General features: G+C 43.0%; 1 protein-coding gene and 1 long non-coding RNA gene across 3 annotated transcripts in view; one reads left to right on the top strand and one right to left on the bottom strand.

Annotated features, from left to right (window-relative positions):
• LOC105935584 (zinc finger protein 469) overlaps positions 1-3,493 on the top strand; it is a 62,265-nt gene extending 58,772 nt beyond the window's left edge. Inside the window, 1 exon segment of the mRNA XM_036151162.1 lies at positions 1-3,493. Within this exon segment, the coding sequence (XP_036007055.1) occupies positions 1-2,451 (2,451 nt within the window). The 3' untranslated portion in view covers positions 2,452-3,493.
• On the bottom strand, positions 3,362-12,434 carry LOC110369361. 2 transcript variants are annotated; one of them, XR_004933462.1, is made up of 3 exons: positions 12,183-12,434; positions 8,215-8,283; positions 3,362-4,038 (listed from the first exon to the last, which is right to left on the bottom strand). It is a non-coding gene; the product is annotated as an uncharacterized LOC110369361 (long non-coding RNA). The 2 variants fall into 2 exon arrangements; XR_002428970.2 differs by lacking the exons at positions 8,215-8,283; positions 12,183-12,434 and adding an exon at positions 5,134-6,280.
• Between the last annotated feature and the right edge of the window lie 461 nt (positions 12,435-12,895).

Raw genomic sequence — 12,895 nt, 5'->3', positions numbered from 1 at the left:
AAGTCAAAGAAAGAGACGGAGCGCCGGGGCCGGAAGCGACAAGACGGAGGAATGAAGGTCAAGGACAAGCAGTACAAATGCAAGGTGTGTTTCACTTGGTTCCTCACTCTGGGAGAGCTGAACTTCCACAAGCTCTCCCACAATCCCTCCCCTCCTCCCACCTGTTACATGTGCGTGCAGCGCAAGTTCAGCTCCAGGGAGCAGCTGAGAGACCACCTGAGGGAAAAGCACGCCAAGAACAAGACGGGGATCTGGACCTGCGGCATGTGTCTGAAGGAGATCTCAGACGTTTGGATGTACAACGAGCACTTAAGAGAGCACGCCACTCAGTTCGCCAGGAGAGGCCAGGCTCAAGGCTCCATGCTTGGCATTTCAGGCTGCCTGATGCAGGAAACGGCTGTGAAGAACTTTATTTCCTCCATCATGCAGCAGCGGCCCAGCAAAGCCAGCAGAGCGGCAAGCAGCAAAGCTACTAAAGAACAGGAGAAAGCAGCTACAGGAGAGGGAAAAATCTCGGAGGGGGCTGAGACGAAAGCGAACAAAACTAAATCCGGCAGCGGAGGAGGGGGGAAACAGAGCACTTTAACCCCGATCGAGGTCCTCCACAAAACAGAAGCACCTAAGAGTGTGGAGATGCATCCCAACTGCAAGGACCCTTCAAGAGACTGCCACCACTGTGGGAAACAGTTCCCCAAACCCTTCAAACTCCAGAGGCACCTAGTGGTGCACAACCTGGAGAGGATTTTTCTGTGCCACAAGTGCCCCATTTCCTATCAGGAGGCCCAGGAGCTCAAAAAGCATCTGAAGAGAGCTCACGAGGAGGTCGACGATCTGGATTCGAAGCACACGACTCTTTACACCTGCGAGCTCTGCGCCGACGTCATGCACGTGATTAAAAAGTCCTTCATCTGCAGCACCTGCAACTACACATTCTCCAAAAAAGAGCAGTTTGACCGTCACATGGAGAAGCACATGTCGGGGGGGAATAAGATTTTCAAATTCAGGGGCGTCCTCAGACCTGTCAAAGCGTCTGCCTCCAAAGAAAATGAGTGTGATTCACCTGCGAGTAAGAAGAAAAGGCTTCTCTCTGACAGCCTGACAGAAAACAGCTCAGACAGTGGCATCTCCAGCCTGAGCTCACTCCACTTAAATCAGAACGCCGACACGCAGTCTTCAAAGCCCTGCGTGTCCACCGCCGACGACTCTACGCAGACCGTCCCGAATGAATACCGCGACAGCTCAAGCAATGCCACTGTGAAAATGGAGGACATTACTGCCGACTGCTCTCAGCTGCTTGACGACTTGGAGAACTGTATTCATCTGAGCTCGTCTGGCTCTGCCACACCCAAGAAAGAGGAATCCGATGGGACTCTTTTGCCCAACCTCGATAAAGAGGGCGACGGGAAATCGATTAGTGAATCGTGCGATGTAAAAGAAGAGCACGAGTCAGTCTGCATTAGAACAGAGGCTACTTCGTGTACGGCGTCGAAAGAAAGTAGCATAGTAGGGGAGGAGGGGGTGGTTAAAGATAAAACAGATTTGCCTCCAGCTGTTTTTGAGAACTCTTCTGTCTGCTCAACAGAAAATCCCATTTTTCTGCAGACACCTGAGTCTGCAGAATTAGCCATTGATGAGATGAACCAGCAGGGCGATGATGAGCAGGGGGATTGCACATTGTCTTGTAATGACACTAAACAGCAGGCATTATCTCACGGTGCTGAGCAAGAAAGTAGCAGCCAGATGAAAAATAATGCTGTCCCAGCCACAACGCCAGATAACGCTAAAACCGCTGCTGGAGCTGGCTGTGCAAAGGTAATAGAAGCAACACCAGCCCCCCTGTCCAAGGCATCCCTTCTGGCATCGGCTACAAGCGACAACAAGGACTTGGTGAAACCGCAGAAGAGAAGGAAGGACATGAAATCCGCGAACACGATGCAGAGGGTTTCCTCAGCGGTCACGCAAGAGAACTTCGGTGTTGATTCTAAGCCCAAAAAGAAATTTCGGCCGAGCAAGTGTGCAAATCCCTCCCTGCAGAGGAAGTCGGACGGAGCTAACGAGTATCCCGTGCTCTCCTCCGTGCGGGATGACGTCGTTAGCAACAAAATAAATTCCAAGTGCAAGAATGTAAACTTCAGCTTACAGGCGAGACGGGGTCTGCTTGAAAGCTGCACGCCCAAGAAACCCGACAGCATTACACCTCAAAACGGGGAGTACAAAGCCAAAAGGGGACCTCTTGGGAGATCTGTGCATTCTCCTGGGTCTAAAGTGCCTTCAGTTCCAATAAACAATTCTCTGAACAAGCCAAGGCCAAAGATGGGGGTCAGGACAGTGGAGAGTAACTCCTACCGGACAGCAGAGTCCCAGAACCACATTCTGAGTCAGCTGTTTGGTCAAAAGCTCACCAGCTTTAAGATTCCTTTGAGGAAGGACACATCCGAATCTATGAACTGAGAGCGGGGGGGTCTGTGAATAAGAGTCTGTAAATTTTCACACTTATAAATGTTTAAGACAAGTCATTATGGTGAATGAGATTGCACAGCTGTTTTCTGTGAAATGCTATCGTTAATTACTTCCGTAGTCACTTTATGTCTTCTTATGTTCGTGTTTTTTTTTTAATTACACAAATGTGAGGACGAATGGGAGATATGAACTGAATCTTCCAGTTGGGGCTAAAACATCACTTACATAAAGGAGATTTGAAAAGAAAAAAAAAAGTATACTTGAAAACAAAGTAAAATTATGTTCTTTTAAGAAATTGATCTCCATTTTTTACAGAAGTTTTTTAGCCCTTTTTTTTTAGCTAAAGGACCAAATTGTGCCGTATCTTACTAGGACATTTGTGCACCTTGAGTACATGCTTACGAACTATACATTTTGTATTGTTTTTACACTTTACTGTACCGCGTTGGCATTCATTACTATACGGCTTTGTATAAACACCTTGGTGCTACGTGTTGTTTAAATGTAAATGTGAACGCCGACGTCCTCAGAAGGGAACAGGAGATCTGTAGCAGTTATAGCATATACATCCGACTGTTTTTGTACTTTATTGAACAAACTGTATAAACCAAGTCATTGGTGTGTAGGCTGATTAAAAACTCACAACTTACAACAGCTTCTGGTGTATACGTAAACTCAGGTGCTAGCGAGGACGTCAGTCCCAGGACCTGTATTTGGAGTTATTTCCATGCACTGATAATACCACACACAAATGACAACTCGTTTATCTGTGTCTGTAACTCCAAATGTTTAATTATTAATAGTATTTACTAGGACAACAAAGGTGCTTTATCTTGTTTATACTGTATGTACCTTCATTGTATAGTATTGTAGGTAGGATATTGTTTGATGTAATGCTTCATGACAAAGTTTTATTTTAATAATTTGCAAAATGAATGACATTGAACAGAAAGGGAAACTGCCTCTTGCAGGTTGTAAAGTGGTTCACTAAAGTGCCTGTTTTACAGTTTGTTATTAAAGATCTGTATTGGTCTCTCGTTGCTCTTCTCTTCCTTTGTTCTTGGGATGTTTTGCAAATGTTTCCTGCTTCCCCGCGGACGGCATCTGTCACCAAATGCATCAAACAGCCGAAGCAGTGGAGGCTGCTTGTGCCTAGAGGCAAAAAAACAGGTGCACACACAACAAAGTCTGACTTTTTTTTTTGTTTTTGTTGTTTTCTTTTTTTTGTTGCTTTCTTTTTTTCTGTTTTTCTCCCTCTTTCAGATGAGCACTTCAGTGAGTTCTCTCATCAATTGAAAGATGAGCATAAATGTACCTTTTTACTACAGGGAAGCATTGAGCAGAAGACAGAGACATTTATCCAGCCGTGCGTCTGTCTCCGTGAGCGGCCAGCGGTTCTTGCGTGTGTTGTGCTGCTCTCTTACCACATATAAAATAGCTTCTATTCCTACATGAATATTTTGTATCATCACATAGGAATAAAAAGCCATATTACACCGTGGCTTGCATGTAGAACGCAGAGACTGCGAGTAAGGAGGCGTGCGCTCACATCTTCCTCTTCCTGAATTACCATGAGACCTGAGGAAGATTGGAGAAAGAAGAAACAATAGAGAAAAATAAGTCATTTTATTTATGTATGCTTATCAAAACTTAAAATGAATGTATTTCTTTAGAAATAAGAATCAGAGAAGTTTAAGTTTTACGTTGTTTTTTCTTTTAAAGTAAATTTACTTGAACTGAAGAATGAAAGTTTTATGTATATATATATATATATATATATATATATATATATATATATATATATATATATATATATATATATATATACATTGATAGATGGATTGATTCAATAAGTTAAGATATGCATTTCTGACAGGCTTGTTTGTCAGATTGAAAGCCCCTTTAGGAAAAAGTTACTTTGAACTGGTATCAGTTGAACTTTTTCCTAAGCCCCTATTTCTGCATAAAGAAATTAGCTTTTTTTTTATTAGTCAGATGCAGTATTTTTTATTAGCTGGAGCATAACTAACAGAAATACAGGCTTTCCTCAGTCTGTGTTAATCTATGTATTTTCCTTTTCATAATGATATTCTAACATATTTAAAAGTAAAAGTAGGACTTGGGTTTGAACTCTAAGCTCTGGAATGTAAATCATAAAACATTGTGTTTAATTTTTTTTCATATAAGATGCGTAATACATGATATATGCGGTGCAACAATAATCATAAGGCTCACCAAAACACATTCATACGAAAAGAAAACAATGTGCTTGCCATCATTTCCAACTGGTGCTCTCATTTGCGTTATTACCACGCTGCTGTTTTCAGTATACGCTGCCGTCTGCCTGAGTGTTGATTCGAAGTCAGTGTGGTGAAAACAGTGCTTCTGAAATACCTCTCTAATTAATTTAGTGGGAACGGCGGTTTGGCAGCAGCCACAGACACCATATTTCTGGACTCGGTGACAGCAGGAAATAAAACAAGCTTAACATTTTGGGGGGGAATTACAGACCTTGGTTCATGCCGGTCTCTGCAGAGTCGTACACGCTATCAAAGTCTCACCAGGAGGGTTGCATTGAAATTCTCAACAGAACGTTGGCAGGTGTGTTACATTTTGACCTTTTGTTACGGTCCAGTAAAATTCATGAACAGCATGCTAAGGATATAAACTCACTCTCAGTTTCTGCAGGCATCTGTCAAGACAGCTTTTCTTTTGCAGAGATAGGGAATCTCACAGAAATCTCCAACTTTCAGCAGATCTTTTGAATTTTTTTTCATCAAACTTGGAGATTTTACATCTTTCCTTCTTCCCATGGTCCATGTCTGTTGGAAATGCAGCTATTAGTATATTGGCCCCCTATTTCTGATATTTAGCCCTTCATCAGAAGCAGAAGTGACGTCACACAGGGTCCGTGAGAGAGCAATCGCTGCAAAACAAGGTTTTACTCAAAACTTGAAAAGATTAAATTATCGCAAAGTTCACAATCCTTTATGAGCAATTAATTAGCAATATGCATTCCCTGGAGAATATGGACCTTTTACCTTCACGCTGAGATTTCCAAAGGACTCCAAACCTTGTCAGATTTAGTGTTTTTTCAAGACAGACAGAGGTTTAAAGCTCAGAGAGATAAACCCGTGCTTTGTTCTGCCTTCTGGGATCGGAGCGTGTGTTCCAATTATCTGGGGATCACCGTTTTCAGCCTCCCTGGGAAAGCTTACTCTGGGGTGTTGGTAAGAAGGCTCTGAATGATATTCAAACCTCGGATCCAGGAGGAGCCGTGTGGCTTTCGTCCTGGCTGTGAAAGAGTGGACCAGATATTTAACCTCGTGGAATTGCTGAGGGCGTCATACAGTGGGAGTATGCGTCTGCGGTTGTCGTGTGTTTTGTGGATCTGGAGAAGGCTAACAACCCTGTCCCCCGAGGTATTTTGTGGGGGGGTGCTGTGGGAGTATAGGGTGTCTGGGTGGCTTTTAAGGGCTATCCAATTCTTGCATGCCAAAAGCAAGAGCTGTGTCAGCGTTCTCGGCACAAAGTCGAGCCTGTTCCCAGCACGAGCTGGACACCGCCAGGGTTGCCCCTTTGTCACCGATCCTGGCTGTGGTGTTCATGGATAGGATCTCAAGGCGTAGTCATGGAGAGGAGGGGGTCCTGGCCTCTTGGACTGTGTAGCGGCCAGGATGAAAGTCAGCTCCTCTGAGCCCGAGGCCATGGTCCCCGACCGGAAAATGGTGGATTGCCCTCTTTGGGTCGGGGGTCAGTCTCTACCAGAAGCAGAGGATTTGGGCTTTGTCAGCAGTGATGGAGGCACTGCTCCGTCTATTGTGAAGAAAGAGCTGAGACAAAAAGTAAAACTGTCAGTTTACCAGTCCATCTACATCCCAACCCTTAAATATGGTCATGAGGTACGGATCATGGCCAAAAACATGAGATCCTGGACAAAAGTGGACAAAACGGGCTTCCTTCAGAGGATGGCTGGAATCAGTCTTAGAGATAGGTTGAAGAGCTTCGTCATCCAGGATGGAGCTGCTTTTGAGGGGCTTCAGGCATCTGCTCTGAGCGCCTCCTTTAGGAGGTTTGCCAGACATGTCCCACTAGAAGGAGACTCCGGGGAAGAGACAGAGAAGAGAGAAGGAAGAGAATATATACCGGCTTGGGAACACGTCTGAGGAGAGTGATTTCTGGGTTTCCCTCCCGGAACTGTCACCCTGCAACCCAATCCAGGATAAGTGTCAGGCGATGGATGGATGCTCTGCCTTCCTGTTATCTGCCCAAAGTTTTGTTCTCTTACATCCTGACTTAACTGCAGATTCTTTAATTGTTTTGCTTTGCCTAACTTCTGAAAACCTCAAGGATACTGAAAAGTAGCCAACTCTGAGCCTCCTTCTCTTGGTAACAGGGTCTATAATCTATGTATGGTGCTTTCACTAATCAGAAAAAAGCTCAGATTTTTCAGTTCCCTTCCAGCAAATCGCAGATCATGGTTGATCAAATTCATGATCAGGCAGTTCTGGTCTCAGACTAATTTTTGGCACAACTCCAAATAAATACTGTTTTTAACATTTTGTTTAGCCAAAATTACCATAAATTCTAAATTATTTTAAATTAATTTTATTAATTATTTTATCTAAATTATTTTAATATTTGGAAATATGAATTTTTTTTGCAGAATCTACATAGTTTTAAACGCACAGAGACGGCAGAAAAATAGGTTTAATCTTCTCTAATGAAGATGTTTCATGAAATGAGGCATAATGCCTGCCTACTTTTGTGCAGCCTATAAATATTATAATCAGTAATTAATCAGTGTAGTTCTAGTCTGCCTTTTTCCAGACAAAAACTGGCTGCCTGCAGGCATCTGACTGGGTGAACGGGCTTTGATTGACACTGTAATAATTGCAAAAATACTTTTTTTCATGGAGCCTTTCCTGATTACTTTGACATACCTTGGTGATTTTCAGTTGCTATCAGCCGACATGTTGCCGTTAAGTCTGCTGATGCGTTGAGAGACTACTGCTGCGCTTCGCAACAAAAGCATCAAATGTTCAGTGGTTTAGTTCCCATTCCCTGCCTTCGGTACAACCGCTATTTGAATTTCTGGCAGCAGGAAGGGTCAGAGGGGAAGCACGGATAGCCATCTGTTAGTGCTGCGGCTGTAAATGGAAACCCCTATTTGAATGTCGTTTTAAAAACTATGATTAGAAAATAAATTACTAGTCGTGGATTGTAATGAGACTTGACGTAATTACACAAATGAGGCATTTAAATACACACAACACCGAAAGTGGTTGGATCTCCCTCTGAACAATTTGAGCTTGTGCTGAACAGCTTGATCAACATGTTCTGTGTTGATGATAATGTGGCCAAAAATATGCAGAAATAAGTATTGCCATTGCCAGAGTTTCTGTGTGAATAATAAGTTAAGTTTAGCGGCTTCTTCAGAGGATGCACGCTTCATTTTTCATGCAAGCTGGGATTAAAATACATCACACCACAGGAATCTTGGCGAGTCAAGGACTCATTCATGAGCACGGTGCCCTGAAGGCTGCATGATTGATGACTTCGGTGACGTCAGAGCCACCGAGAAGTGCAGGCAGTAGGCCTGTGATTAACATGTCACAGCGTGAAACGGTAAGAAAAGGTACGTTTTACCTTTTGAATCTATCTTCCCATGATCAAACTGTTTTATTAATTTAAAGAAGGATGAAAGTGTTTTCTCTTTTATATATTTTTGCTGCATGTGCACATGGTTTTTACCTGAACCTCGTCCCGCGCTTTGCCTTTCTGCACCGGTGAAAATCCCCCCCGGGGCCCTCTGGTCAGGAGCTGTGGTTGATTAAGACAGAATTAAAGCAGAGACTTCAGTGCGTTTTGTCAAAGTTTAGCCCAGAATGTGTCACACAGAGTGAGTGGGAGACCCACACACCCCACTGTCAGGCGTCTTTTTATCATCTGATCTATGAGGGAAATTCTCCAGAGGCACAGTTATGCAGGAGCATGACAGGAACGCTTTGCACTTTGAAGTAGAGTGACATTATCAGTAAGTATGGTCTTGAAATAGCATCTCATCTCTCTCTCTCTCTCTCTCCCTCTCTGCTGTTTCTCTCCCGCATCTATTTTCCTCAGTCGCCACCCTCATTTTCCCGCTCTTCTCTTCTCCCTTGCTTTTCTTGCCTCCTTGCCATCAATTTCCATTTCTGTGCGTCAGCCCCTCTTCCTGTTTTTCTTTGTGTCTCTCCCCAATTTCTTCTGCCTCCCTTTATCTCAGTGAAACTGCTATTTTCCCCCCAGTGTTTCCTCTCCTTTTCCAGACATCCACCTATTCCTCTGCATCTATCTCCATTCCCTCACTTCGTATCCTCCTGTCTCGCTCTGGATCGTGCTGCCGGCTGCCTCTGAGGGAGGTCATGAGATCAGGGGCAGATAGAGATGGGCTGCTGGTCAGCGGTAATGACATGTGGGCTGTGAGGCCACTCGGGTCGCCTCTCTTGGGAATTTGAGGCTTTAACCGTCGAGGGGAGATTACCAGATAGAAATATGGGGAAGAATCTGCTGCACTAAACGGGAGGGATGAGTGAGCAACCTGTTTTTCAGCACATATGATAAATTTGTTTTGGGATTATGTCTAAAATCATTTATGTGTGGCATGAGAATGTTTAGGGAGTATTAAGCATAAAATTATTGGTGGTGGGGGCAGTGAGACAAATCCAAATTTCTGGGAGAATGTTTTGTTTTTGAAGACTGAAATATTCATCCCGCAGATAAAGTGATGGTAATGTGTAATTGCAGTCGACAGTTTTGGTAAAGATGTAGATGATTATTCTGAATATTCGAGCCCACACTCTCCAAAATTATCAGGTGCATAGATGAAAAAGACAATTCACCTTTTGATCTTTAGCCATTCTGCTGAAATACTCTCACATCCCCTGGTCCCGTTGTAAATCAAATCAACAAGTGTGGATTGTAAGAACCAATTAAACTGCTAAGCAAGGGTGTCACCAAGGGGGGACCAAAGGGGCCAAAGCGTTCTCCCCAAACCAACATATATATACACAGTTTTTATGCACAAATATCTGAGATGAAAGAATAAACTTCAACAAGTTGCAGCATTTATCTATGTATTTAAATCAATATGCTTTCTTTTTAGTCCTCTTCAGCACCCCTTGTCATAGACTCACATATTCAAGTCTAAAATTAAGGAGGGTTACATGGAACTCATGGTGAAATTTTCACTTCCATCAAATCAGTTGATCTTCAGCACAAAGGCACTTGAAACCACAAGCTTAAAAATATTGAAGTATTTTTAAGATGAATCAAGATTATCATATTATATTTTTATATTTTTGAGCTGACTTGAATTTCAAGGCAAAGCTACCTAATTTAAAGCTCTTGGTTTCAGTGTAGCACCCCCCCCCCCCCTCCCCCTCGCCCTTCTTGGAACCTCTTATAAAACTTGTGGAGGTGCACCTGCCAGTGTGCAAAAAGTAAACTAAAAAAAAAAAGCAATACTAAGCTTGCTCTAGATTTTCAAATGAATGGGGCCTCTCACCAGGAAGTCGTGGTCTCTTTCAGCCAACAGAGCCTTTGTCAACTCGACCATTTGTCATTTCAGTCAGCACCAGAGGAGGGAGCGGGCTGTACACGATGGCTAAAAGTACCTGTGTCGATGTCCTAGGTTTACAGAAATAAATGGCGCGGCTTTGCAAACAAATGAAAGGCTTTTAGTGTAAGTGCAACACAGCAAACAGCAGCAGGTGTGTACAGAGCTGCTGGCTTCACTGAGGACAGGCTACTGTTTTAAAGAAAAAGAAAAATTTGCACCATAGAGATATTTTTATCTTCAGCGAGCTCTCTTGTTATTAATATTATTTTGTAGTATTTTAAAAGCACAAAAGATTCACTTGTAGCTATTTTATGTAAATACAGAAAGTATTTTCTTTCTATGAAGACAAACAGAGACGTTAACTGATCTGGATCTGGCACGGCTTGGAGAAGATACCTCACCTTTTGTGCACCATTGACCATAAAGCTGGAGTAATTTTGTTTTCAGACACATTCTTCTTTTTTTTGTTGTGGTTTGACAATGTAGCATTTGAAACCGATTGATCAATATCATTTTGAGAAATGTGTCCTTCAAATTTAGTCTGGTTTATCAATACCGGTTTTAAATCTAAGGGAGTCACAAAATGTCAAAACGGGGGACCACCTTTTGACATTACTTTTAAGAAACCTAATTATTCATGTTTTCACATTTAAAATAAAGGTTTAGAAGATCTCAAATTTTGTTTTGAGATCTGCTAAAACACAATGTAAACTTTGTTTCATTGTAAAACAACTAAATTCGTGTTCTACCTGTCAAAGCCTTCCAGATATTTGACTAGAGATTTTCAAATGCAATTCCGATTCATTTAAAACTTTGAAATACCGCCTCGATTTACCGCTGGGTTCAGTGATTCCTAAGTTGTCAGAGATCCAAGAAGCAAAGATATTTATTGTTTCATTGTGCGCAACACGGGGGTCCCAACTTCTAATTGATTTGACAAGCAAATATGTACACAAAATTCAAGGTGGCAGCTGACGTACTGTTTTTTTTCTCTCTCTTGAGTGCTTGTACTGCCCCTTGAAGGAATGCCACCCAGGATGGCGAGCCACATCGCCCACATCAAAAACCTCTACAGCTCTCCTCTCCCCACCTACGCCCAACCTGATTGGTTTCCCACTACAACCTTTATCCCCCCTTCCTGTGAGATGCTCTCTGTCATCTTATTCCACAACCGTCTGTATTCATTACAGAAAATCTGAGGTGACTAACCTGACATTTAATGTGGCACAAAATTGGATATCCACTGTGATTTTGTCCTCGAGCCCCTCGTAGAATGCAATCCACAATGTGACTAATTGAGTGATGTGCCAACAGCCCTAGCGTATAAATAGCCGGCTTCTTGGACCTGCTTTTTTATTCTGATGGCCAAAAAGGTACTCATCAGACAGAGAGAAGAAATAAACTTTTTATCAATATCATCTCTTGTTGTTTTGTGCGTTGAATGTGACTCTCCACACATTGTGTCCTGGATTGCTGGTGACATTCATAACTAATCCCAGCAGCAGGAAATCAATTTTCCTGTTGCAATAAACAACACATTCTTTGGACCGCCTGAGAGGTGTGTGATTGGATGTTTTAATTAACATATTATACCGTAACATCGTCCCAGAAGCAAAATGGGAAGCAGAGGTGCCAGTGACAGATGTTACAGGATGACTCACCAAAGCTATGTCACCACTATCCCGAAAGGCATCGTTTTAACCAAATAGAACCTAAATGCAAACAAAGGAAGAACCTTCTAACAAACATGCATTGGTCAATGCTTTTTCTCTTTCTCACAATAAATCTTTGTCTTCCAATCTGGTTGGATTTGGATTTTTGGCAACGTTTTCCTTCCCTTTTGAATATAAAAGAAACTTTCCACAAATCGGTGCGTGTGCATCTCTCATTCGTACTCACATGAAATACACACACTCACATAAACCTGCACAAATTCTCGCTGAGATGCAGAAGTCTACACTAAACGCACCCCCGTTGGGAGCTTTGCTGTGACACACTGTGAAAACAGTGATAGCGCCCTGAAGAGGTGAGCCGCTCAAAGCAGTTAAAAGCATAACGGCAGGTGACAAAATAACAGTGAATGACCTGCACTAACTGATGGGTGATAATGTGGGATACGTACCTGGAGGGGGTGTCAGCCGCCGGGTTCTCCCCCTCGAAGTTTGCCTGTGCTCCCCTCATGTGGATCAGTCTGCCGGTGTGTTTTCAGGAGGCAGGGAGAGTCGGGAAATGGGGCTCAGCTGCAGAGACTGACATCATCCCTTTCAGAGAGGAGGTTTTCCCCTCCCGCTATCTGCACCCTCTCTCTGTGTGTGTTTGTGTGTGTGTGTTTCCCTCTCCCCATCTCTCCCAGCCTCGCACTCCATACAGTAGTATACTCCTCCCATCTCTCCCTCCCTTATTCTACTATTTTATCTCTTTTTTTTTTCTTCCTATTATTGCTGCTATTTTTCAAAGCCACCACAGGTGAATGACCCAACACTAAAACCGTGGCTCTATGCAGAATAACAAGAGCCTAACAGAAGCGACACTATTAATTTTAGCTGAATCTCTTTCCCTTTTTTTTTTTTTACTGCTCATAATAAAGCTCTACTGAAGTAACATTCCTGCCAGGAGTTTTACATTGAGCTTTTTTTTATTCCTGCTCCTCCACATTCTCTGTGTGTGTCTCCTATTAGTGCCTAATGGGCAGTCCACCTTGACCCATCTAATTCTTTTAGATCAGTGGGAATGAAAAAAAAAACAGAAACAGGAAAAGAAGGAGCCCCTTCTGAGTGCATTGAGATGGATGCCTGCTGTGGCGTCTGCATCGGTGGAGATTGGTGTTGCTGTCCG

Source organism: Fundulus heteroclitus, chromosome 2 (assembly GCF_011125445.2).
Source record: "Fundulus heteroclitus isolate FHET01 chromosome 2, MU-UCD_Fhet_4.1, whole genome shotgun sequence".
NCBI classification, from domain to species: Eukaryota; Metazoa; Chordata; class Actinopteri; order Cyprinodontiformes; family Fundulidae; genus Fundulus; species Fundulus heteroclitus.
Note: the sequence above shows the minus strand (reverse complement) of the source record. Positions and strands in the feature narration are given on the sequence as shown.